The sequence below is a fragment of the Somniosus microcephalus genome, chromosome 7 (genome assembly GCF_052327205.1).
Source record: "Somniosus microcephalus isolate GS21.2 chromosome 7, FLI_Smic_1.0, whole genome shotgun sequence".
Taxonomy (NCBI): Eukaryota; Metazoa; Chordata; class Chondrichthyes; order Squaliformes; family Somniosidae; genus Somniosus; species Somniosus microcephalus.
This window is the reverse complement of record NC_140993.1, coordinates 121,370,590-121,395,713: the sequence shown is the minus strand read 5'-3', so window position 1 is coordinate 121,395,713 and position 25,124 is coordinate 121,370,590. Positions and strand designations below refer to the sequence as shown.

Sequence of the window (25,124 nt, the reverse complement as noted above, 5' to 3'; positions counted from 1 at the left end):
ATCCTTTCCCACTGACGGACAAATGCGCATAATGCCACCGCTCAGGCGTCCCTCGCTGACGCCCTGTCCTCACTTTAAAGCTACTCTTGTGCCTTCCTGCTTTCAGCTGCTGAGGAGGAGGTGGTCCCTGAGGCGCCGGGTGCCAGGCCCTTGGAGGAGGAGGACGTCCAGGACGAGGAGGAAGCCGGGCCATCGGGCGAGCCCTCAGCCGTGCCAGGGGATGGCAATGAAGGGGGGACGTCTGGCATGCAGGAGAGCCAGGGGGAGGTGTTGCAGGGGAGGGCAGATCTTGCTTGCAGTGGGGTCCAGGCAGGCGGCAGGGGTCGGCCTGCTCGGCCGGCTTCTCCCCAGCTGCAGAGTCCTCTCTCCAGTCCGGAGAGTGGCCTCGGCCAGGAGGTGCGCCTCCTGCAAGAGATCTCGGTGGCGTCTGACCGGCGCCACCATGAGTTCATGGGGGTTGTGCAGCAGATGCCGCACGCCATCGAGTCCCTGGCTCAGAGTGTGGCAGCATTCGGCCAATCACAGGCCAGGGGGGTGGAGCAACTGGCCGCAGCGCACGCCAGGGGGGTCGAACTACTCGCGGCACTGCAGGAGGAGAGTCGCCAGAGAGGTGGTTCCCTCGAAACACTGTCACAGCAGCTGGAGGCACATACCTGGGCAGTGCGGTCACTGACTTCTGCCACACTCGCTTTGACGCAGAGGCGTCGCACCCGCACCCGCCGCCCTGCTGCAACACAGCGGCCTGGCCTCCAGCACATAGCTGCGCCAGCTGAACTGCCAGGCTGGACGACTGCCACTGTGTCTGCTGAGCCTCGCGCGCCTGGCAGCAGCCAGCTTGCCCCCCTTGGAGCATCCGACACTGCCACTCCCCCAGCCAGGGTGCGAGGAGCTGCTGCTGCCACTGATGCTGGCCAGCCACAGCCGAACCAGTCAGCAGCCGGCCCCTCCCGGGACGTGCGTCGTGTTGGCCGACCCCCAAGGCCATCTGTCGCGACGCATGGGGGCTTTCATGAGCCTTCCCCCAGCCTTGAGGCCGCCACAGGGCCCACGTTGAGGCGGAGCAGTAGGCCGGGCAGGGGCCGGGGAAGGCTCTCTAAGGACTCGCCCTCTCGGCACAGCCGCTAGAGTGTGGTCTCTGCGGCATTGTATATATGGGGGGGATTGTGTTTTGGGGGCTGATTTTTGTGGATGGCCGAGATTGAAGGCATTTTGTGTTTTTAGGGGGGTCTTTCTGTTGGCGAGGGGGGCCCTTTTTTTGTTACGGCCAATGTTGAAGGCCACGTGGATGGCCAACTTTTGTTAGTCCTCCCCAGGTTGGGGGAGTGACATATGTTTGTGACTGTTTTTTGGGTGTGTTCTGTGTTTTTGAGTTTCATGTGGGAAGGGGCCTCAGTTTGTTAAATAAAGGTTTTTATTTATTCAGCTTGTCCAGGTGTCATGTTTCAAGTGTTTGCTGCGTTAACCGGCTGACGGCTTCCGGAGCGGCTGCCTTCAGGTGCGCTCATTCCCACAGGCCATTCCCTCACAGCGGGCCTAGAAGTGTCGAACAATAAGCCCCCGGCGTACGGCCCTTGGGCCTTCTGGCCCCCTCCTGGCCTGCTCCTCCTCCTCCTCCCCCTCCTCCTCCTGATGGTCCTCCTGCTCGTCCTCCTCAGGTGGTGGTGCAATGTCAGGTGGCAGTGCCTGCGTCCGGCGGATAGCCAGGTTGTGCAGCATGCAGCACACGACGACGAACTGGGACACTCTATCCGGCGAATACTGTAGAGAGCCGCCGGAGCGATCCAGGCAGCGGAAGCGTTGCTTGAGGACGCCTATGGTTTGCTCTATGACGTTCCTTGTTGCTTGATGGCTTTCGTTGTATGAGTCCTCCGCTGGGGTCCTGGGCGCGCGGAGCGGGGTCATGAGCCATGTGCACAAAGGGTAGCCCTTGTCCCCGATAAGCCATCCCCTTGGTGGAGGCTGTGCCTGGAACATGTCAGCCACAGTAGTCTGGCGCAGGATAAAAGCATCGTGGCTGCTTCCTGGGAAGCGGGCATTTACAGCTAGGATGCACTGCCTGTGGTCACACACCAGCTGCACATTGAGGGAATGGTAGCCCTTGCGGTTGCGGTAAGCCTCGGGATTGTCTATAGGTGCCCGCATAGCCACATGCGTGCAGTCAATGGCGCCCTGCACCATGGGGAAGCCCGCGATCCTGCCAAATCCCACTGCACGCTGCTGCTGCCTCTGTTGGGTCATGGGGAAGGAGATGAACTGGTGTCTCCTCGCGAACAGTGCATCGGTGACCTGCCGGATGCAGCGATGTACGGCGAACTGGGAGATGTTCGCGATGTCCCCAGCAGCGGCTTGGAACGAGCCGCTTGTATAAAAGCTGAGAGCCACCATGACCTTCACTTCCACCGAGAGAGACGTCCTGGACATGAGCTGTGGCTGCAAATCTGCGTGAAGCAGCTGGCAGATCTCTCCAACCACCTCCCTTCTGAAGCGCAGCCTCTTTACACAAAGTGCCGCAGACATGGTGACATAGGACACCTGCTGCCGGTATTGCCTGGGTGCGTAAGGCCTACGTTGGCGACGCCTGATGGCCCTTCTGTGTCTACGCATGGCTGCCCGTCTCTCACAGCGTCTGCGAGCCCTCCGCACATAATGCTGCAACTCAATGTTGGCCCCCCATGCAGCCCCCATAATCAAGGTCGCAACAGTGAAATCAGCAAGAGTCAAATGTCAAAGCACTGGCCAGAAGCCAGAAAGACCTCTCCTATCTTGTCCCAAATCTGGAATCTCTGTCCCTTGGTCTCTGTGTAGAAATCCAAAGCAGTGAAGTCATTGCAGCAAAATGGCTGGGCTTTATAGGTCAGTGGAGGTGCCCTTTAATTTGCGCTCCCCGAGGCCCACAGGGCCTCTGCAACGTTCCATTTTACAATTCCTAATAGCGCCACGCCCACATTGGGCGGGCGCCACTCAATTTCCGGGTTGGGGCGCTAAAACAGCGTTGCGCGAGGATATGACGTCATAAGCTGCGCGCGCACCCGAGCGGGCGCTAACACTTTGCGCCGGTGCTAAATCTCAAATGAATTTGGGCGTCGGCGCAGATCGGTCTGCATTCCGGCGCTAAGGCTTTATCGACGGAAATATAGCCCTTTTTTGGCGTTAGCGCCTGGCGCAGCCAACTGAATTTCTAGGCCCTATATAGCACATAGTAACATAGAAACATAGAAGATAGGAGCAGGAGTAGGCCATTCAGCCCTTCGAGCCTGCTCCGCCATTCAATGAGATCATGGCTGATCATCCAAATTCAGTACCCTGTCCCTGCCTTCTCCCCATATCCCTTGATCCCTTTAGCCTTAAGAAATATATCCAACTCTTTCTTGAATATATTTAATGAACTGGCCTCCACTGCCCTCTGTGGCAGAGAATTCCACAGGTTCACCACTCTCTGGGTGAAGAAATTCCTCCTCATTTCAGTCCTAAATTGCTTACCCCTTATCCTTAGACTATGACCCCTGGTTCTGGACTCCCCAGCCATCAGAAACATCCTTCCTGCATCTAGTCTGTCCAGGCCTGACAGAATTTTATATGTTTCGATGAGATCCCCTCTCAATCTTCTAAACTCCAGTGAGTATAAGCCCAATCGACACAATCGCTCCTCATACGTCATTCCTGCCATCCCAGGTATCAGCCTGGTGAATCTTCGCTGCACTCCTTCCATGGCAAGAACGTCCTTCCTCAGGTAAGGCGACCAAAACTGCACACAATATTCAAGGTGCGGTCTCACCAAGGCCCTGTACAACTGTAGCAAGACATCCTTGTTCCTGTACTCGAACCCTCTTGCTATGAAGGCCAACATACCATTTGCCTTCTTAACCACCTGCTGCACCTGCATGCTTACCTTCAACGACTGGTGCACAAGAACACCCAGGTCTCTTTGCACTTCCCCTTCTCCCAATCTATTGCCATTCAAATAATAATCTGCCTTCCTGTTTTTGCCATCAAAGTGGATAACCTCACGTTTATCCACATTATAGTGCATTTGCCATGTTTCTGCCCAATCACCCAGCTTGTCCAAATCGTCCTGGAGTTTCACGACATCCTCCTCACAGCATACCCTCCCACCCAGCTTTGTGTCATCTGCAAATTTGGAGATATTACATCCAATTCCCTCGTCCAGATCATTAATATATATTGTGAACAGCTGGGGTCCTAGGACCGATCCTTGCGGTACCCCACTAGTCACTGCCTGCCACTCGGAAAACGACCCGTTTATTCCAACTCTTTGCTTTCTGTCCGCCAACCAGTTCTCTATCCAAGTCAATACCTTGCCCCCAATCCCATGTGCCTTAATTTTGCACACTAATCTCTTATGCGGGACCTTATCGAAAGCCTTCTGAAAGTCCAAATACACCACATCCACTGGTCCTCCCTTATCTATTTTACCAGTTACATCCTCAAAAATTTCCAGTAGATTAGTCAAGCATGAATTATCTTTTGTAAATCCATGTTGACTTTGTCCGATCCTGTCACTGCTTTCCAAGTGCTCTGCTATTACATCTTTTATAATGGACTCTAGCATTTTCCCCACTACCGATGTCAGGCTTACCGGTCTATAATTCCCCGCTTTTTCTCTACCACCTTTTTTGAATAGTGGGGTAACATTAGCTACCCTCAATCCATGGGTACTGTTCCAGAATTTATCGAGTTCTGGAAGATGACCAGCAATGCATCTACTATTTCTAGGGCTGAGCAATGTCTTTATTATAGAGGATTGTATTTTTCTCTGTTTTTAATGGGATTATTATTTTAATAAACTAATGTTAATATAATTTTCTGAAATATAAAGAGAAATAGTAGATACTAATCTATAATATATTGACAATCTTGTGTCTACATGCACTTGCTGTCTCATTTATTCCTGTTATAAATTCCTATGTTTTACATTTAGATTGCAAATTGCCTATGTAAACTTGGCATGGATAAGATGGTAAACTGAGTTCATTCTATCCTCTCAGGTTGACATAAAAGTACTCATGGCACTATTCAAGGAAGAGCAAGGGAGTTCACCTAGTGTCCTGGCCAACATTTTTATCTCAACCAATGCCATTTATCGAATTGTTTTTTGTGGGACCTTTGCTGTACGCAAATTGGCTGCTGTGTTTCCGTACATTACAACAGTGACTATATTTTAAAAGTTCTTCATCGGCTGTGAAGCACTTTGGGACATACTGAGGATGTTAAAGGCACTATATAAATGCAAGTTCTTTATTACCCCCTCCTGCCCGTGGTAACACTGTAGTGCCTCATTCTGCACTACAGAGAAACTCCAATGCTGCAACAAATTCTATGGCTGGAAGTTTCCCCTAAAAAAAGGGTGGGTTTGGAGTGTGAGGGCAGTTAAATTGTTAAAAATGGGATTCCCGACCTGATCCCGCCTCCAACCTGCCCAATTCTGGTTTTGCCGGAGGTGGGATGGGGGGTGGGGAGCCAACCCGCTTCCGGGGGTGTTACCTTAATTTAAATATTGTAATGAGGCTGGAAGCATTTTTCCCGTCCATTTTGAATTTAACTGCCTGTGGACGGGTTTCATACAATTCGTGAAACTCAGCAGTTAAACAGAGGCGAGGACTGCAGCATCCAGGAGATAAGTGGCTTTATACCTACCTCCTAAATCCAGGGTCCCTGCCTAACCTACCCCCCATGATCGGAAGCCTCCGATCACCTACCCCACCCCAGGCCTCCCCCCCGCCTCCCTCCCCCCCAACAAAGATGATGAGGCTGGCCCTGATCCTCTCTCCCCCCATCCCGATCCCCGATCCTCTCCCGCCTTCCCGATCCCCAACTGAAGCTGGGAATCTGAGGCCTCACATGCAAATCAGGCCCTGCTGTTAAAGTTGGCAGGGCCTGCGAAAACCTGACCTCCTGGGTTTCCCGCCCATCTCGGCAGCCCCCACCCACAACCCACCTGTCTTGAGAAAATAACGGCCAAAATTTCTGCTTCCCAAATTGCCATTAGCTTTGCCAACATTTATCTAAAATTAGGAAAGAATGTATGTGTGGTAAACCACTTTTATCGTTCACTATCATTACACTAAGGTTATCACTGTTATATCGTTACACTATGGTTATCACTGTTTACACTGTTGTATCACTACACGAGGTCGCCTCTTGTCACGCTGTTATACCTGGGCTGACCACTGCTGATTCCGCCCATGGCTCCACCTACTTGCCCAGGTATAAAGGTGGTCGACTGGCTGGTATTCCTCCTTGTTGGATCCGATCACCCACGAGGGTGGGCTCTGTTATTTAGCCAATAAAAACCTATAGTTACTGTCTTAACTCGTCGCTTTTCATTGGATGAATTGATAGGTATATCAATTTTATTGGCTAAATTTTGAAATGTCTTTAACGGAGCAGCCAAACGACCAGTCAGACGCCCAGCTACAACAGCCACAGCAGCCGGCCTGGCTGCGAGCCCTCCGACCGCCGTACCTGGATCTAAACCCACAGGCAGCAAACTCAGCCCTCGACTTCAAACACTGGCTGAGCTGTTTCGAATCCTACCTGGGAGGATCCGGCATGCCTCAGAGATCCAAACTAAGAGTTCTGACCGCCCAAGTGAGCCCTAAAGTATTTGCACTCATCCAGGACCTTACTACATACGAGGCCGCCCTCAACCTGCTGAAAGAGCAGTACCGGAGCCCGGTAAATTCTATGTATGCCAGACATCTCCTAAGATCCCGCCCGCAACAGCCAGGAGAGTCTGTAGATGAATTTTTACGGGCGCTACAAACACTCGGCAGGGACTGTGACTTTAAAGCTGTAACGGCTGCAGAAAATACTGAAGAGAATATCCGCGATGCCTTCGTGAAAGGCCTTCGGTCCAACTACTCATGGCAAAGACTGCTCGAATCAAAGGACCTCGACCTGAACACAGCTGCAGCCCTCACTCGCTCTCTGGAAGTGGCCCATCGGGACCTCGAGGCGTATTCCAGGTACTGTGCTGCGTGACCCTGGGACTCGGGCCCGACCCCGACCGCAATACCCCTCGCACCGCCGCCTCTGGGACCTACCTCAGCGTCGGCGTCCCGGACCCGATCGGGACCGCCACCCCCGGTACCGGCTGCGACATCGGAGCCCCGCGATCGGGCCGCCGGCTGCTTTTTCTGTGGCCAGGCGAAACACCCGAGGGCGCGCTGCCCTGCAAGAAACGCGACGTGCTCCGACTGCCACAAGAAAGGCCACTTCGTGAAGGCCTGCAGGGGGAAAGCCACAGACGCCAGCAGTGCCTCATGCGAGTTGTGGGGGCGGCCATCTTTCATCAAGGCCACAGATGCCAGTATCCCCTCGTGTGAGTCGTGGGGGCTGTGATGAAATATTCCATTCATCACTGCCTGTGACTGTGGTCGGTTTCAGGTTTCTCCTCACCATTGTATTGTATATCACTGCCTGTGACTGTGGTTGGTTTCAGGTTTCTCCTCACCATTGTATTGTATATTGGAATGTATGGAATGCATTGTGTGTAGGGCTCCGCCCATACCTGGCCCCTATGTAAGCAAGCAGTCTGGCCTCATATCCAGTACTGCAGATCTCCAGATGGAAGATACCTCTCTCCACTGCGTGTTATCTTCTAAGTTAATAAAAGCCTTGTTTTGTTTCGCTAACATCGAGTCTCGGAATTATTGAGGCACATCAATTTTATTAACTTATTTTTCAACACAATGGACCAACTCCTGAAACCCAAACGTTTGGATTTGGATCAGCATGCTCCGGACGCATCAGCATGCTTCGGACACTGGTTTATGTGTATGGAATTCTTCCTGGACAATTCCGCAGCCGTCAAAGACGCTACGGACGCTGCGAGTATGAAACGCTGAATTCTGCGGAATTGGGTAAACCACCGGGTTTACCCCCTCATCCAAGACGCCGACACATACCTGGCCGCCTGCGACATCTTAAAGGCGCATTACCAGCAGCCTACGAATGAGGAGTATGCTAGGCATCTGCTCGCCACTCGCGCACAGCGACCTGGGGAATCGGTGGAGGAGTTCCTAGGCACCCTGAAAATGCTTGGCAAAGACTGCAAGTGCCGAGATGTAAAAGCCGCAGTGTACACCGAAGAGCTTGTTCGCGATGCCTTTATCACAGGCCTCAGCTCCACTTACATCTGGCAAAGACTGCTGGAAAAAACGGGATTGGACCTGAAACAGGCTGCGGACACCGCGCGATCCCTGGATGTGGCCCAGAGAAACTCGGACGCCTACTCTTCAGCCCGCGCCGTCCACGCCGCCACGTGTGCACCGAGGGCACCGCCATCTTGGAAGGCATCTTCCCCGCCCGGCAGCCCGACACCGTCAGGGCCCCGCTCTCCCCCCAGAAGCCCTACGACAGCCGCGACGCGTCGGGGACCCAACTGCTACTTCTGCGGGGAGCCAAAGCATACCAGAAACCTGTGCCCGGCGAAAGGCACCACCTGCTTTAAGTGCGGTAAGAAGGGGCACTTCGGGAAGGTGTGCAGAGGGAACCCCGCCGGAAAACCAACCGCCGGAAAACCCGCCACCGCCGCGTGCGCGCTGTGGGAGCGGCCATCTTGGACGCCATCTTGCCCGACCTCGTGGGGTCCGCCATCTTATGAGCAGACAGCGTGGACGCCATCTTGTCTCGATCAGGGTCCTACAGTGGCATCGGTCACAGTGGACCAGACCAGGCCGCACCCGCTATCCAAATCAATGGTGGACATCGAGGTAAACGGGTGCAGGGTTAAATGTTTAATTGACAGTGGAAGCACGGAGAGTTTTATCCACCCTGAACTGGCACAACAACTCTCCCTAAAGGTGGTCCCTACTCAGGGTACCATCTCTATGGCTGATAAAACCCAAACATCGACCATTCTGGGTTACTGCACGGTACAATTGTTCGTTAACGGAACTGTTTATGATAATTTTAAAGTATTAATCATGAAGAAACTATGTGCGAGCGTGATCTTGGGCCTGGATTTCCAGTGCAACCACCAAAGCATCACGCTCAAGTACGGTGGGTCCCAGCCGCCCCTCACAGTGTGCGGTCTGGCTACCCTGAAGGTAAAGCCGCCTTCGCTGTTCGCGAACCTTACCCCTAACTGCCGGCCAATAGCGACCAAAAGCAGGAGGTACAGCTGGGAGGACAGGCGATTTATCGCGACCGAGGTAGACAGGCTCCTGAAAGAGCGCATTATTGAACGCAGCAACAGCCCGTGGCGTGCCCAAGTGGTAGTGGTAAGGGGTAGCGAGAAGAAACGGATGGTGATCGACTATCGCCAAACGATCAACAGGTACACCCAACTAGACGCCTACCCGCTACCCCGCATATCAGAAATGGTGAACCAAATCGCCCAATACCGGGTGTTCTCCACCATCGACCTTAAGTCAGCGTACCACCAGCTCCCTATCAGACCAGAGGACCGCCCGTACACCGCCTTCGAGGCGAACGGACGCCTCTACCAATTCCTCAGAGTCCCCTTTGGGGTGACGAATGGGGTCTCGGTCTTCCAGAGGGAGATGGACCGCATGGTCGATGACCACCACTTGCAGGCAACCTTCCCCTACCTCGACAATGTCACCATCTGCGGTCACAACCAGCAGGATCACGACTCGAACCTCGAGAGGTTCCTGGAAACCGCACAAAAACTCAACCTCACCTACAACGAGGACAAGTGCGTTTTCAACACCACGCGCCTCTGCATACTAGGCAGCGTGGTGGAGAATGGGGAAATCGGACCAGACCCCGACCGATTGCGCCCCCTACGGGAGCTGCCCCTGCCCAACACTCCCAAAGCCCTAAAAAGGTGCCTGGGGTTATTTTCTTATTATTCCCAATGGGTCCCCAACTACTCCGACAAAGCCCGCCCCCTCTTGAAAGCATCCGCTTTTCCGCTCTCTGCTGAGGCCCACGCCGCCTTCAAAAGCATTAAGCAGGATATTGAGCGGGCCACGCTACAGGCAGTGGACGAGAACACTCCATTTCAAGTGGAAAGTGATGCGTCTGACTTCGCCTTGGCGGCCACCCTCAACCAGGCGGGGCGGCCCATAGCTTTCTTCTCGAGGACCCTCCAAGGGCCCGAGATCAGACACTCCTCCGTGGAAAAGGAGGCCCAAGCCATCGTGGAGGCAGTGCGCCACTGGCGCCACTACCTAGCCGGCAAACGCTTCACCCTACTTACCGACCAGCGGTCGGTAGCGTTTATGTTCAATAATAAACAGAGGGGGAAGATTAAAAATGATAAGATTCTTAGGTGGCGGATCGAGCTCTCCACCTTCGAGTACGGCATCATTTACCGGCCAGGGGCCCTTAACGAATCCCCTGACGCCCTCTCACGAGGGATGTGTGCCAGCGCCACCGGGGATCGGCTACAGACCCTCCACAACGACCTCTGCCACCCAGGGGTCACGCGGCTGTTCCACTTCATAAAGTCCCGTAACTTACCCGACTCGATTGAGGAAGTTCGGTCCCTGACCAGGAACTGCCGCACTTGCGCTGAGTGCAAGCCTCGGTTCTACCGCCCAGATAGAGCCCACTTAATCAAAGCTACACGGCCCTTCGAGCGGCTCAGCTTAGATTTCAAGGGCCCCCTCCCGTCCGTCGACCGCAATGTTTACTTCCTGAACATTGTGGACGAATACTCCCGGTTCCCATTCGCCTTCCCCTGCCCAGACATGACCAGCGCCACGGTCATTAAATGCCTCAACAGCCTGTTCTGCCTGTTCGGTATGCCGAGCTACATCCATACGGATAGGGGGGCGTCCTTCATGAGTGAAGAGCTACGCCAGTACATGCTGTCCAGGGGGATCGCCATGAGCCGTACCACCAGCTACAACCCCCGGGGTAACGGCCAAGTGGAGCGAGAGAACGGGACAGTATGGAAAGCAGTCACTCTAGCTCTAAGGACCAAGGGCCTCCCTATCTCCCGCTGGCAGGAAGTCCTCTTGGATGTGCTCCATTCGATACGGTCGCTATTGTGTACTGCCACTAATGCCACGCCTCATGAACGAATGTTTGTCTTTCCCCGGAAATCCACCTCAGGCGTATCCATGCCGTCATGGCTCTCCACCCCAGGTCCGGTATTCGTGCGAAGGGATGTGAGGGGCCACAAGACGGACCCTCTCGTGGAGCCAGTGTACCTACTCCACGCCAACCCCCAATACGCATATGTCCGGCACGCCGACGGAAGGGAGGACACCGTGTCCATAAAAGACGTCGCCCCAGCCGGTAACGACAACAACCACGGCGATAGCAGCGACAACGATCGCAGCAACCCTTACCCACCCACTACTCTTTCATCACCCCCGGAAGAACATCGACCAACGGCACCCCCACCAACTACCCCTTCAGCAACCCTGGCGGCACCCCCGGCAGAGACCCAGGAGGCCCCCGGGGACACCCAGCCGACACCCGCGACACCACATCAGCCACGTCGGTCGCAGAGGACTACCAAACCCCCGGACAGACTAAATCTATAGAAGGGGTGAATGTGATGAAATATTCCATTCATCACTGCCTGTGACTGTGGTCGGTTTCAGGTTTCTCCTCACCATTGTATTGTATATCACTGCCTGTGACTGTGGTTGGTTTCAGGTTTCTCCTCACCATTGTATTGTATATTGGAATGTATGGAATGCATTGTGTGTAGGGCTCCGCCCATACCTGGCCCCTATGTAAGCAAGCAGTCTGGCCTCATATCCAGTACTGCAGATCTCCAGATGGAAGATACCTCTCTCCACTGCGTGTTATCTTCTAAGTTAATAAAAGCCTTGTTTTGTTTCGCTAACATCGAGTCTCGGAATTATTGAGGCACATCAGGGGCGGCCATCTTTGATCAAGGCCACCGACACCGGCAGTGCCTCATGTGAGTTGTGGGGGCGGCCATCTTCTCCGCCATTTTATGCAACGTCGTGGGCACCGCCATTTTGTTCACCACACTCGACCGCCACCTTGTCTCCAGACCCGACCACAGCCTCACCCGCAGGCTACAGCAGCTCGCTCAGCCATACACTAGCCTCCGTCACACTGGACCAAGCTCGCCCGCATCACCTGTCCAAGTCCATGATGGACATCAAAGTAAACGGCCACGCCACGACCTGCCTGTTCGACAGCGGAAGCACGGAGAGTTTCATCCATCCAGACACGGTGAGCCACTACTCCCTCACTGTCCAGCCAACGCGCAACCGGATCTCGATGGCGTCGAGGTCCCATTCAACAGACATCAGCGGATACTTTGTTGTGGCCCTGTCGGTTAGGGGCACGGAGTATAAAAATGTTAAACTCCTCGTCCTGCCCCAACTCTGCGCTGCCATCCTACTAGGGCTGGATTTCCAATCCCACCTTCAAAGTGTCACTTTGGCATACGGTGGACCCCTCCCCCCACTCACAGTCGACAACTAACAGCCTTTAAACCGCCCACCGCGTACCACCTGCGGCCTATCCACCCTCAGGGTTCCGCCCCCCTCCCTGTTCGCCAACCTCACCCGCGACTGTAAACCCGTCGCTACCAAGAGCAGGCGGTACAGCGCCGGGGACAGAGCTTTTATTAGCTCTGAGGTGCAGCGTCTCCTGAAAGAGGGCATCATCGAGAGGAGCAACAGCCCCTGGCGTGCCCAGGTCGTAGTCGTTAAGACCGGCGATAAAAACCGCCGAGTCATCGACTACAGCCAAACCATAAACCGGTACACCCAGCTGGACGCATACCCTCTTCCCCGCATATCTGATATGGTCAATCAGATTGCACAGTACCGAGTATTCTCTACCATCGACCTTAAGTCGGCCTACCACCAACTCCCTATCCACCCTGAGGACCGCCAGTATACCGCCTTCGAGGCGAATGGCCGCCTCTACCACTTCCTTAGGGTTCCCTTCGGCGTCACCAACGGGGTTTCGGTCTTCCAAAGGGAGATGGACCGGATGGTTGACCAGAACGGGCTGCAAGCCACGTTCCCCTATCTAGATAACGTCACCATCTGCGGCCGCGACCGGCAGGACCATGATGTTAATCTGGAGAGATTCCTCCGTACGGCCCAACGGCTGAACCTCACCTACAATAAGGAGAAATGTGTGTTTAACACCTCGCGCCTTGCCATCCTCGGCTGCGTAGTAGAGAACGGAGTCATCGGCCCCGACCCCGAAAGAATGCGCCCCCTCATGGAGCTTCCCCTCCCCCACTGTCCAAAGGCGCTGAAGAGGACCCTGGGGCTCTTCGCCTACTATGCCCAATGGGTGCCGAATTATGCGGACAAAGCCAGACCCCTCATGAAGTCCGCCTCCTTCCCCCTGACGGCAGAAGCGTGCGCAGCCTTCTCCCTCATTAAGGGAGACATTGCTAAGGCCACAATGCACGTGGTGGATGAGTCTATCCCTTTCCAAGTGGAGAGCGATGCATCCGACTTCGCCCTAGCCGCAACCCTAAACCAAGAGGGGAGACTGGTGGCCTTCTTCTCAAGGACCCTCCGGGGCCCTGAGATCCGACACTCCTCGGTCGAGAAGGAGGCCCAGGCGATCGTGGAGGCTGTACGACGCTGGAGGCATTACCTGGCAGGCAAACGATTTACCCTCCTCACCGACCAGCGTTCGGTCGCTTTTATGTTTAATAACAAGCTGAGGGGCAAAATCAAGAACGACAAGATCTTGAGGTGGAGAATCGAGCTCTCCACCTATGATTATGAGATCTTGTACCGGCCTGGTAAACTGAACGAACCCCCAGATGCTCTATCACGAAGTACATGCGCCAACGCGCAAATTGATAGACTGCAGACCCTCCACAACGACCTCTGCCACCCTGGAGTCACCAGACTTTACCACTTCATTAAGGCTCGCAACCTGCCCTACTCCATCGAGGAGGTCAGGACCATGACCAGGAACTGCCAAACCTGTGCCGAATGCAAACCGCATTTCTTTAGGCCGGACAGAGCAAGCCTGATCAAGGCCACCCGCCCCTTCGAGCACTTGAGCATCGATTTTAAGGGGCCCCTCCCGTCCTCTGACCGTAATGTGTACTTCCTCAACATCATTGACGAGTACTCCCGTTTCCCCTTTGCCTTCCCCTGCCCAGACATGACCAGTACCACGGTCATCAAATGCCTGAACGACCTCTTCGCCGTGTTCGGGTTCCCGAACTATATACATAGCGACCGGGGCTCCTCCTTCATGAGCGAGGAACTTCGCCAGTTCCTACTAGCGAGAGGTATTGCTGCAAGCAGGACCACCAGCTACAACCCCCGAGGGAACGGCCAGGTGGAAAGAGAGAACGCGACTGTCTGGAAGGCCGTTCTCTTAGCCTTAAAATCCAAGGGCCTCCCAACCTCTCGCTGGCAGGAAGTCCTCCCGGCAGCGCTGCATTCCATCCGGTCACTGCTTTGCACTGCCATTAACGCCACCCCCCATGAACGAATGTTTGTTTTCCCCAGGAAGTTGACTACGGGAACCACGCTACCAACTTGGCTGACTTCTCCGGGGCCCGTCTTGCTGCGAAAGCACGCGAGGGCCCATAAAACGGACCCCCTGGTCGAGAGGGTGGACCTCCTGCACGCCAACCCCCAGTACGCCTATGTGGCATACCCAGACGGGCGGGAGGACACAGTCTCCTTACGAGACCTTGCACCCTCGGGCACCCCTGAGACACCACCGTTACCCCCCACCACCCCCCCAAATCCAGCCCAGGTAGATGGTATGCCGGAACCCCACGAGCCTTCACCGACCACGCAGACACCAGCATTAACATCGGATACTGCATCACCGCCGCCGCTGCTGCGACGATCGGAAAGGCTTACGAGGCCTCCGGACAGACTGACATACCCGAACTGGTAGTACACTTCACCCCGCCGGACTCAAATCTAAACAAGGGGTGAATGTGGTAAACCACTTTTATCGTTCACTATCGTTACACTATGGTTATCACTGTTATATCGTTACACTATGGTTATCACTGTTTACACTGTTGTATCACTGCACGAGGTCGCCTCTTGTCACGCTGTTATACCTGGGCTGACCACTGCTGACTCCGCCCATGGCTCCACCTACTTGCCCAGGTATAAAGGTGGTCGACTGGCTGGTATTCCTCCTTGTTGGATCCGATCACCCATGAGGGTGGGCTCTGTTATTTAGCCAATAAAAACCTATAGTTACTGTCTTAACTCGTCGCTTTTCATTGGATGAATTGATAGGTATATCAGTATGACTTCAAAATAGACGCTGAAATATGTCTACACATTCTGGTCCAATTATCCGCCACCTTCTATCCTCTTTAATTGGGAGAACATACTTGGTCTTCACCCCTCATGCATAATGCCATGGGAGGTCAACTGGTGCTTACATAAATGTGAAAGGATTGTCAAATGTGAGAAAAACAGATAACGTTACCTGTGGGAATCCCATATTATTATTCCAGGTTACTTATGAAAAAGAGAACGTATTAGCAAGCTGTCTGAATAGAAAAAGAGATTTCAGTTTAAATATGTTTAAATTAACTACTGGGCCCTTTGCATGGCCACACTCTAAGGGGGAAAAATTGGGTTGGTTTGCGCCTCTCATTAGCGCCTCTGGGGGGCAAACCACTGAGCGCCCGGGCTCGGCATCGTTAACACCCCCCATGAAATTCAGCAGGAGGTTAGCGGCACCAGTAGCCGGAAGCACCCCGTGGCGCTGCGCCGCTGGTGATGACATCATCATTGTGCGCAGTGCCCCATTTGCGCCCCAGCTGCAAGCTTCCCTTGTGCCCTCGACCCATTGCCAGATGATATGTGGGACAGGATCAGGGGGCAGTTTTGCAGTGGCGGCGGCACAAGTTAAAGGTGTCGGGCGGCCATTTTTATTTTGGCCGACTGCCAGCACCTGCCCCCTTTCACTTTTGTATGCGGGATGCCGGCCGTTGTGTGGAGTGTCAGGCTGTTTTCATGACACCCCGCTCCCCGGTGGTCCGGCAGGGTCCCGGTACATGCAGTGTTAGGCCCCTCCCCTTTAATCAGGGAGGAGGCCTGCAATGACATGGCGCTGAGAGCCGACACGCGTGGCGCTGCTGCATGTAGCACCGTGACATTGAGTAGTAGCACCTCAAGCAGGGGCGCTAACTTTTTCGGGACCCTATAGCGGCACAAAGGGGGCACCACCCAATTCTTCCCCCTAAAAGTGCTTGCACAGGCCCCTTCCTAGTCTTATCCCCATGGCTCGTCTGCCGATCATTGTACACTGGACACTGGGGCCTAAAAGGTAGTCCTGGCATCAGAATTTGAATGGGCCAAATGCAGGAACTCTGGCGGAGGCCATGCTTCCATCATTAACCCGTGATTGGCATGTACGGTGGGCACATTTGAACTCTTTGGGATTGCCCTCCAGAAAACAGGGGAAAGGCAGAGACGCAGCAGAGCATGTTCCCAAGCATATTCCAAACCCCATCCACCCCAGATCCATTGGAAAATCAGTGACACAAGGCTGGAAAGCTTGGGCCTAAAATTATGGTTGATTCGCGCCTCCCGTTAGCGCCCGAAGATTAAAATTAAAATTAAAATTCCTTCAAAGTGGAGGAAGGCCTGCAGTACCGCGGCATGACGTGCCGCAGCGCATGGCGCTGTGGCACGTAATGCTGCGAAATTCACTCGCAACGCCCCAAGAGGGAGGCAAGGCGCTTCCACTAGCGCCCCGCTTCCCTCTTGGGGCGCTACTGGTGAGTTTCGGGCGCAGGGGCGCTAACTTTTTCGGGGTACTAAAAGTGGCGCCCCGGCGAAGTTAGCGTCCCAAAGGGGGCGTGACTCAATTTCTTCCCCTTAGACTCTTATGTCAGTAAAGGCCAATTATTCATATAGTGGGTAAAGTAAAAATGATTTGAAGCTTGTTAAGGTCATTGGAGGAACCATAAAGGAAAAATGAAGAAATGATGGTATAAGAGAGTGCTAATGAGTTGAAGTATTAGATGAAGTAGTGTTAGGGCCTTAGAAAATATCGAGGTGGAAGGCATTGGTACAGAATGATGAGAAGAAAGAGAGAAGTTGTAACATAAAGTGGAATGTTCTGAACAAAGAATATCAATAAGATTATTGCAAGATAAGAAATGGTGGGAATTCCATATTTAAATATATGGCTAGAGAGGTATGTAGAAGAGGTATGGTAAGTGTTTTCGAGGATATATTGGAGAGATTATATTTATTAAATATTACAGAATATTACAGAAGTTGGAGAGCAATAGCAAGACCTAAATGGTTACATTGGAAAGTTAAATTTAGCATAAAAGAAAACTCAAAATGTTTTGAAAGATTTCAGAGTATGGAGAAGAAGGGAGATTATAAAATTAGATTAAAAATTGATTTTAAAATTCCGAGAATATAAAGATTAACTGTAAATAGAAATTGTAAAGGATATAAGATGAACATAATCAGAGTTGGGGAACATGATTGGAATATTAAAATGAAAACAAGTAGAATCGCTAAAGATAAGAGGGGTTGGGAAAATTACTGGCAATGCAAATTATTTATTTATAACAGCAGTTTTCATTAAAAAAAATTGTTTACACACTGTCCCTAACTGTATTTGCACTTGTTGAGAGATTCATTTGAATTCATGGAGAAGTTAGAATTGAAATGGGGATTAAAAGCGTCTGAATATTCCTTACAAGTAAGTGGAACTAAATGAAAAATATCCAAAAATACTTAACAAAATGAGGGTAAAAAGAAGGGAAGCTGTGGATAAAATGATTTTTCAACTCATAGTAGTACAACCACAAGGTTGGAAAGTACCTAAAACTCCATGTTCTTTAAAGATTAGAAACATAAGCCTGAGCCTTTTAGAATGGTGTATGCATTTGGAAAGTCCTTGTGGTCTGAAAGGAAGCAGCAGTAGCATGCTTAACAAGAATAAAAGCAATACTCACAAGTCAATAGGGCCATATGAAAGGCATAGCAAACATACTGGACTCCCCTGAGGGAGTAATCAACTGGTAAATGATGGTAATGTGATGGATGAAAACTTTCATAAGACCTCACAAGCATGAAGAATATCCCATTACATATAATAAGCTACAGAAAGATCCGATGTAATAGAAAACATTATAATAATGTTTGAAAAGAAACTGCAAAATCAGGTTATAGAAAGATATCCGCAGAATACAAATCCAAGGAAGTGATACTGATACTTTATACAACATTAGTCAGGTCACAATTTAGTCTACTACTAATAACCATCTCACACTGACTTCAACCAATAATGGAAAATGTGTCTCAGCACGAAGTCTGGCAGAGCTAACATTAACAACACGTCTGCTGTTATCTGACTGTTGCTGACAAGTTTGTGCAAGTATTACCAACATTTCAAAAATAGTCCCCAAAAGTAACAGATCTGCCTCAGATTGCCATGGGTCTAACGCTCCAAAGTAGACCCAAAGGTCAGATACAGATCAACCACTCCCAGACCAACAAGACACTAAAAAAAATCACAGTTTATCCTACCAGCACAAGACTAAAGTGTATTGCACACTTTGCATAAAAACAGCCAAGAATTAGGAATGGGCAAATATCCATACCACGTGGAGCACAATAATAAACATAGATTTTTTTAAACTCCTGCATTTAGAACTGTGGGTCAGGACAACTTCAGTCACCTTTTGCTACCAGTAGGGCAGCAGTAACCTTAAGATGACACCATGAAACTGGGAAAAATCCCCTTATCTCCAACAGCCTGAAAAGGAGCCCTTTATTTTCCAATGGTCTAGACTGCTGAGACAGGGATAAATATCTCGGCCCAAACCAGGGAAGTTTCGTTTTCCCAGCGGATTAAAGGGGGCTGGATTTTAGTTCAACATCAATTCTGGGTTTCGTGAATATCTGAATTTCTGGATCCCTGATAGTGAAACCATACCTAAACCCCTAAAATGGGAATACTTATCCTGAGCTGCTGATTAATTTTTTTCAATGTATCCTTGAGATAGCCACTAATACAATGTTATAAAGGAATCAAAGGTGCTACATAAATGCATTTGTAAGAAAATTACCTCTTTATCACAAGTGGGCATGATACCTAATCTGGAAAGGCAAAGTAGCCAAACAATCCAATGGTTGCTGTCACGTGTACAAGAACAACAACAACTTGCATTTATATAGCAGTTTTAAAATAGAAAAACATCCGAAGGTAGCCTTCTCTTTTCAAGAGAAAAGAGCCCCAGTCTGTTTAGCCTTTCCTGATAAGTGCATCCTATCAGTTCTGGTATCAAGCTTGTGAATATTTTTGCACCTTCTCCATTGCCTCAATATCCTTTTTACACTGTGGAGACCACACTGTGCACAATATTTCAAGTGTGGTCCAACCAATGTTCGATACCGGTTTAACATAATTCTTTGCTTTTCAGTCCTATCCCTCTAGAGATGAACCCCAGTGCTTGGTTTGCTCTTTTTATGGTCTTATTAGCCTGTGTCGGTGCTTTTCGCGATTTGTGTACCTGTACCCCTAGATCCCTTTGTTCCTCTATCCCATTTAGACTTTTATTATCCAGGCAGTATGTGGCCCCCTTATTCTTCCTACCAAAATGACCCTCACACTTACCTATATTGAAATTAATTTGCCAATTACACACCCATTCTACAATTTTATTAATGTTGTGCTGTATTTTGTCACATTCTTTTTGTATTAACCACACCTCCCAAATTTTGAAATTGTACTTCCGATTCCAGAGTCCAAATCATTAATGTGAATTGTGAACGACAGTGGTCCCAGCACCTATCCCTGTGGGACACCACTTTCCACCTTTTGCCAGTCTCAATTGCTACCCATAACCCCTACTCTCTACTTTCTGTTTTGTAGCCAGCTTGCTATCCATTCTGCTACCTGCCCCCTGACTCCACATGTTCTGACCTTAGTTATGAGTCTGCAGTGTGGTACGTTATCAACGCCTTTTAAAAATCCAATTGCATTACCCTTGTCTACTCTTTCTGTCACTTCTTCAAAGAATGCAATAAGATTTATCATGTATGCTCTTCCCATTTGAAAACCATACTGACTATTTATTAATTTTTTGGTTTCTAGATGTTTTTCTGTTACATTTTTGAGTAAAGATTCCATTTTCTTCCCTACCACTGACGTTAAGCTAACTGGTCTATAGTTCCTGGGACTTGTTCTATCTCCCTTTTTATATATAAAAATAACATTAGCTGTCCACCAGTCCTCTGGCACTATTCCCTTTTCTAATGAATTCTTATATGTAATAGTACCTCTGTTATTTCTTTCCTAACTTCTTTTAATATGCGCAGATGTAATCCATCTGGACCAGGGGTTTTATCCTCTTTAAGTTTACAATTATCTTCCTCCTTTCTATCTTCCCCATTTCTATCTTAAATGTCTTTATATCTTTTTTGATCTCTTCTTCTGATGTCATGCCCACCTTGTTAGTTTTCCTATTAAATACAGAGGCAAAGTAACTATTCAATATTTCTGCCATTTCGCTGAGTTTATCTTGTACATCTTTTATTGGCCCTAGCCCTATCCTGATTTTTCTTTTGTTATTGATGTGTCTGTAGAATACTTTACTAATTATTTTTGATATTCCTCAATAATTAAATTTTATAGTTCCTTTTTGCTTTCCCAATTGTTTTTCTTGATTTATTTCCTAACCTCTTCATATTTCCTTTTGTCATGTTATCCTTTATTGTCTATGTACTTTGTGTATGCCTTTTTCTTTAGTTTCAATTTTACCCATATTTCTTTATTCATCCATGGTTTGTCATTATTGGCTAGCTTGTTCTTGTATTTCAATGGAATATATTTCGCTTGAAATCTATTTTTTGTGGTGGTCAAAGACAATGGGCTGGATATTCTGACCCCCATGTGCGTACGACGTGTGTACGCACCCATAGGGGCCTCACAAGTGCCGGTTTCAGGCATGCGAAGCGCATGCGTTTAAACCCGACACTTCCGATCTGTCAAGAATCCTCCACCCGCCCTGGAGAAGGGCCTCTGCAGGTGGAGAGTTCCACTTTCTGCACAACCTCCGCCCACTGAACACCCTTAAAAACCTTACGCCTGGTAAAAGCAGGCATAAGGCCTGATTTTACCCGCATAAGAGTTTTAAAAAAACATTTAAAAAATATTTTTTTTTCACTCATTTATAATTTAAAAATACTTTTAAAAAAGTTTATTTTTAGCCCCGTAAAGAACTTTAATTATATTTTTCAAAAAATTATTTTTTTTGTTTAAAATATTTAATTTAATGTAATTTTAACTCATTTTAAATACGTGATTTTTTCTTAATTTATTTAACGTTTAACTGTGTTTAAAAATGTGATCCCCTGTCAAAAGTGTGAAAGGGGATTCCCTTCTTTGATTTGTTCCCCATGGCCCACGTGATCCCAGGGGCACTTGCAAACCGCCTGCGCTCTTGGGATACCTGGGCCTCTGCAAGCGCGGACCAAGAGAGGCCCAGGATCAGAAGCCTTGGGACCTACGGAGCCAGCAGGTAAGTGTGTAGGTTTTTCCCGATCGGAGGCATCCGCACGCAGGAAGCCTCCGATTGGAAAATCCGGCCCAATAGCTTTGATCTTCACAATTTTTATTCAAGATTAGATATCAGACAAGGGGGAAGAAATTCCCTACCATAGCACCACCATTAGCGTGGTGTAATGTCAAGAAAGCGACGGCTGTCGCTGTTCCATCAGTTGGTGGCGGGTTAAGCGGCGTCCTCCATTTTCAAAGTTCCAGTAGCACTGCTGTTCTGAAGTAACGCGCTGCAAAAGAAATGCCGGAGTGGTGACGTTAATCGGCGTGCAACGCCGACTTAACATCACCACAGAGAACTTCGACCCTAGCGCTGAATTCAGCTCTCAGTCCTAAACCCAGCGTGCAAGCAAATTGACAGAGGCATTTAAACTTTTGGACTGGATTATTTGGTTTTATTGGAGTAGTGGCTTGCTGCAATAAATGTTAAAGGTTTTTTAAGTGTGTAGGGAGTGCTGCTGGACACTTGCAGGCCATGGAATGTAAAGGAAGGCCTCTGAAAAGGCAAAAAATGCTGCAAATACTCAGCAGGTTGGCAACATCCATGGAGAGAGAAACAGAGTTCACGTCTCAGGTCAAGATGCTGCCTGACCTGCTGTGTATTTTCAGCATTTTATGCTGTCATTTCAAATTTACAGCATCCGCTCACAGAGGGAAGAGGAAGACACAGAAGAGGAAGACACAGAAGAGGAAGACACAGAAGAGGAGGAAGCAGAAGACGAGGAAGCAGAAGGAAGGATGCAACCTAGACAGCCCCTTTCTGGCCGGGATATCCAGGACAGAATCATCCACCTGCAGTACCAGTGACTAGAACCCCAATTCCCCTTTCAACATTTGTCCCACACCTTACCTTCCCTCTGTTATTGGCCATCACGGCATCCTCTTGGCCACTATGCTGAAATAAAAATCACCACAAAGTAAACACATTGACTCACTGACAAACTTCCCTTTCTCTTGCAGGCCAAGGTGGCGCACAACCACCAGGAGTACCAGCAGATGGGTGGAGGGAAAGCCAGAATTGAGAACCTCACGGACCTGGAAGAAGCAGTACTCAAAATAATTGGAGCGGCAGTCACAGAGTCTGTGGTGAGCGGGAAAGTGGAAAGCATTGCTGATGATGACAGTATGCTCATACCTAATCCTTTTTCTCATATCCCACTTCACCTCATCCCACAGTCTCTTCACACTTACAATCTGCTGATTGTGTATGCATGGATATCTTGCTTTCCCCCCCACCCCTCATCACAACCCGATCCTTGTGCATTTCTCCTTTCAGATACCCAAGAACTGCCACCAGCCTAGCCTGTCACTGAAGTTCTGGAGGAGGAGAGTGATGGAGGAGAAGAAGACACAACGGCAATGCATCTGACACTCGCAGACACCAGCTCAGAAAATGGCACTGCATGTACTTTATAGGGTAGTACAGAGGTGGGATCTGCAGGTGGTGAGTCACCGGGCACGAGTGGGCTGCAGCCAGGTCAGGGGGAAAGGGTAGCTCGGTTGCCAGTTCCCCGGAGGGCGAGTTCGCGCATAAGTTCTGCTGCTCAGGACTCAGATGATTACCTCAATGGGGCGAGCTTCAGAAGAAGGTTGATGGGCATGCACACAGAAATGCTTGGTGCAATGGCAAGCCTGCAAGAGAGCCTCTTGCCAGTGTCAAGGAGCACGGAGGAGTCCAGCTCCAAAATTGCATGGGGTTTTGCGCTGAGCTTGGAGCCCATGATTTCCAGGAATTTTCCTCCTCACTCTTTATGACATTTCCGAATTTCTTGTCACCTGTAAACTTTAAAATTATGTCCTGTACACCCAAGTCCAGGTTATTAATACATATCAAAAGGGGCAGTGTCCCAACACCAACCCCCAGGGACACCACTGCACACTTCCCTCCAGTCTGATAAACAACTGTTTACCACTACTCTCTGCTTTCAGTCCCTTAGCCAATTTCGTATCCATGCAGCCACTGCCCCTTTAATCCCATGGACTTCAATTTTGCTAACAAGTCTACTTTGTGGTACTTTATCAAACGCCTATTGAAAGTCCAGATACACATCAACCGAACTACCCTCATCAACCCTCTCCGCTACTTCATCAAAGAACTCAATCAAGTTAGTCAAACACCATTTGCCTTTAACAAATCCATGCTGGCTTTCATTTTCTTTCCATTCATGAGAAGGACACACCAGTTAACAATAAGGGGAATGGAAATAATAACAATAATAACTGGAAATTGCTATTGAGCATGAACACAGAATGAATAAGTAGAAGATATTTATACAAATAAGAGAGACTACAGGAACTGTAATATGATAATCATGAAGGTACATAATGTATAGTCCAGGGACAATCACAAGTGAGTGGTAACAATGCAACCAATTTAATGGAGGTAATAAGTGACTGCTGATGAGATTAAAATATGGATTTGCTCAAACATTGACTCTCTGAGGAGTGTACTAGGAAGGATTAAGTATGAGACAGCACTAGAAAATAAACCAATGATAAAAAAAATGCTTAATGATATTTTAAGAATGTTCAAAGGCGCAATTTACTGTGAGGAAAAGAGGGAAATAAAAAAAAGTAGACAGTGACTAAATGAGGCGGTGAAGAATAATTTAAAGGATAAGAATAATTATTTTAGAAAGACAAAGAACTGAGAGAATAGTGAAGACAGTGAGAAGCGGTAAAAGGAAATTGATAAGCAGATAATCAAAAGTAGCAAGAGGGATCAAAATAGTTATTTTTACCTATTAATGAAGTAGGCAGAATGTTAAAGACAATTTTGATATTTCAATGGATGGTATAAGTAAAATTATCAAGGGAGAAATGAGGAAATGGCCTATGTGTAAAATGAGCAGTATGGACAAATTCCAGAACCAGTCAAAGTGGTTTGGCAATATGTAACATAGGTTGATGTCAATAAACCATATGTAAAGTAATTGGTGGAAGGTTTAGAGGGGATTTGAGGGGAAATTTCTTCACCCATAGGGTTGTGGGGGTCTGGAACTCACTGCCTGAAAGGATGGTAGAGGCAGGAACCCTAACCACATTTAAAAAGTACTTGGATGTGCACTTGGGATGCTCTAACCTGCAGGGCTATGGACCAAGAGCTGGGAAGTGGGATTAGGCTGGATAGCTTTTTGTTGGCCGGCGCGGACACAATGGGTCGAAATGGCCTCCTTCCGTGCTGTAACTTTCTATGATGCTATGATTCTATTTCATCAAAGTAATAAACATATGGAATGGGAATACATTGTGGATTCCTCAAGGAAATGAATGAGGAAGTAGGTAAAATCCTACTAATATCTTTAGGAGCGCAATAAATGCAAGTGTTGCACCTAAGGACCGTAGGATATCACATATTATCTCAATATTCAGAAAAAGAATAAGACATCAATCAGGCAATTATAGACCTGTTCGTGGCAGAATGAATGGTTGTCTGTATTCTACCTAACACTGTCAATGTTCATCCAAACAACAATGACATTACGGTGGGTCGTCATCATAGTTTTAGGTTGTGTTTCACAAATCTACTAGAATTAATTGGAAGGTATTCAGTAAATGCAATGAACTTGAATTTTCAGAAAGCATTTGATAAAGCTCTGCATCAAGAAGATTTTAAGGAAAATTTAAAGGTGTATGGAAAA

The 25,124-nt window shown here is 49.4% G+C and overlaps 1 protein-coding gene across 1 annotated transcript in view; it reads left to right on the top strand.

The window, feature by feature from the left end:
* Window positions 1–22,852, top strand: part of LOC147114866 (uncharacterized) — a 30,312-nt gene extending 7,460 nt beyond the window's left edge. The window contains exons 3-6 of the mRNA XM_085993954.1: window positions 107–1,063; window positions 17,552–17,619; window positions 22,444–22,569; window positions 22,760–22,852. Of these exons, the coding sequence (XP_085850080.1) occupies window positions 107–1,063; window positions 17,552–17,619; window positions 22,444–22,569; window positions 22,760–22,852 (1,244 nt within the window). The remainder of the gene's footprint in view (window positions 1–106; window positions 1,064–17,551; window positions 17,620–22,443; window positions 22,570–22,759) is intronic.
* The last annotated feature ends 2,272 nt before the right edge of the window (window positions 22,853–25,124 follow it).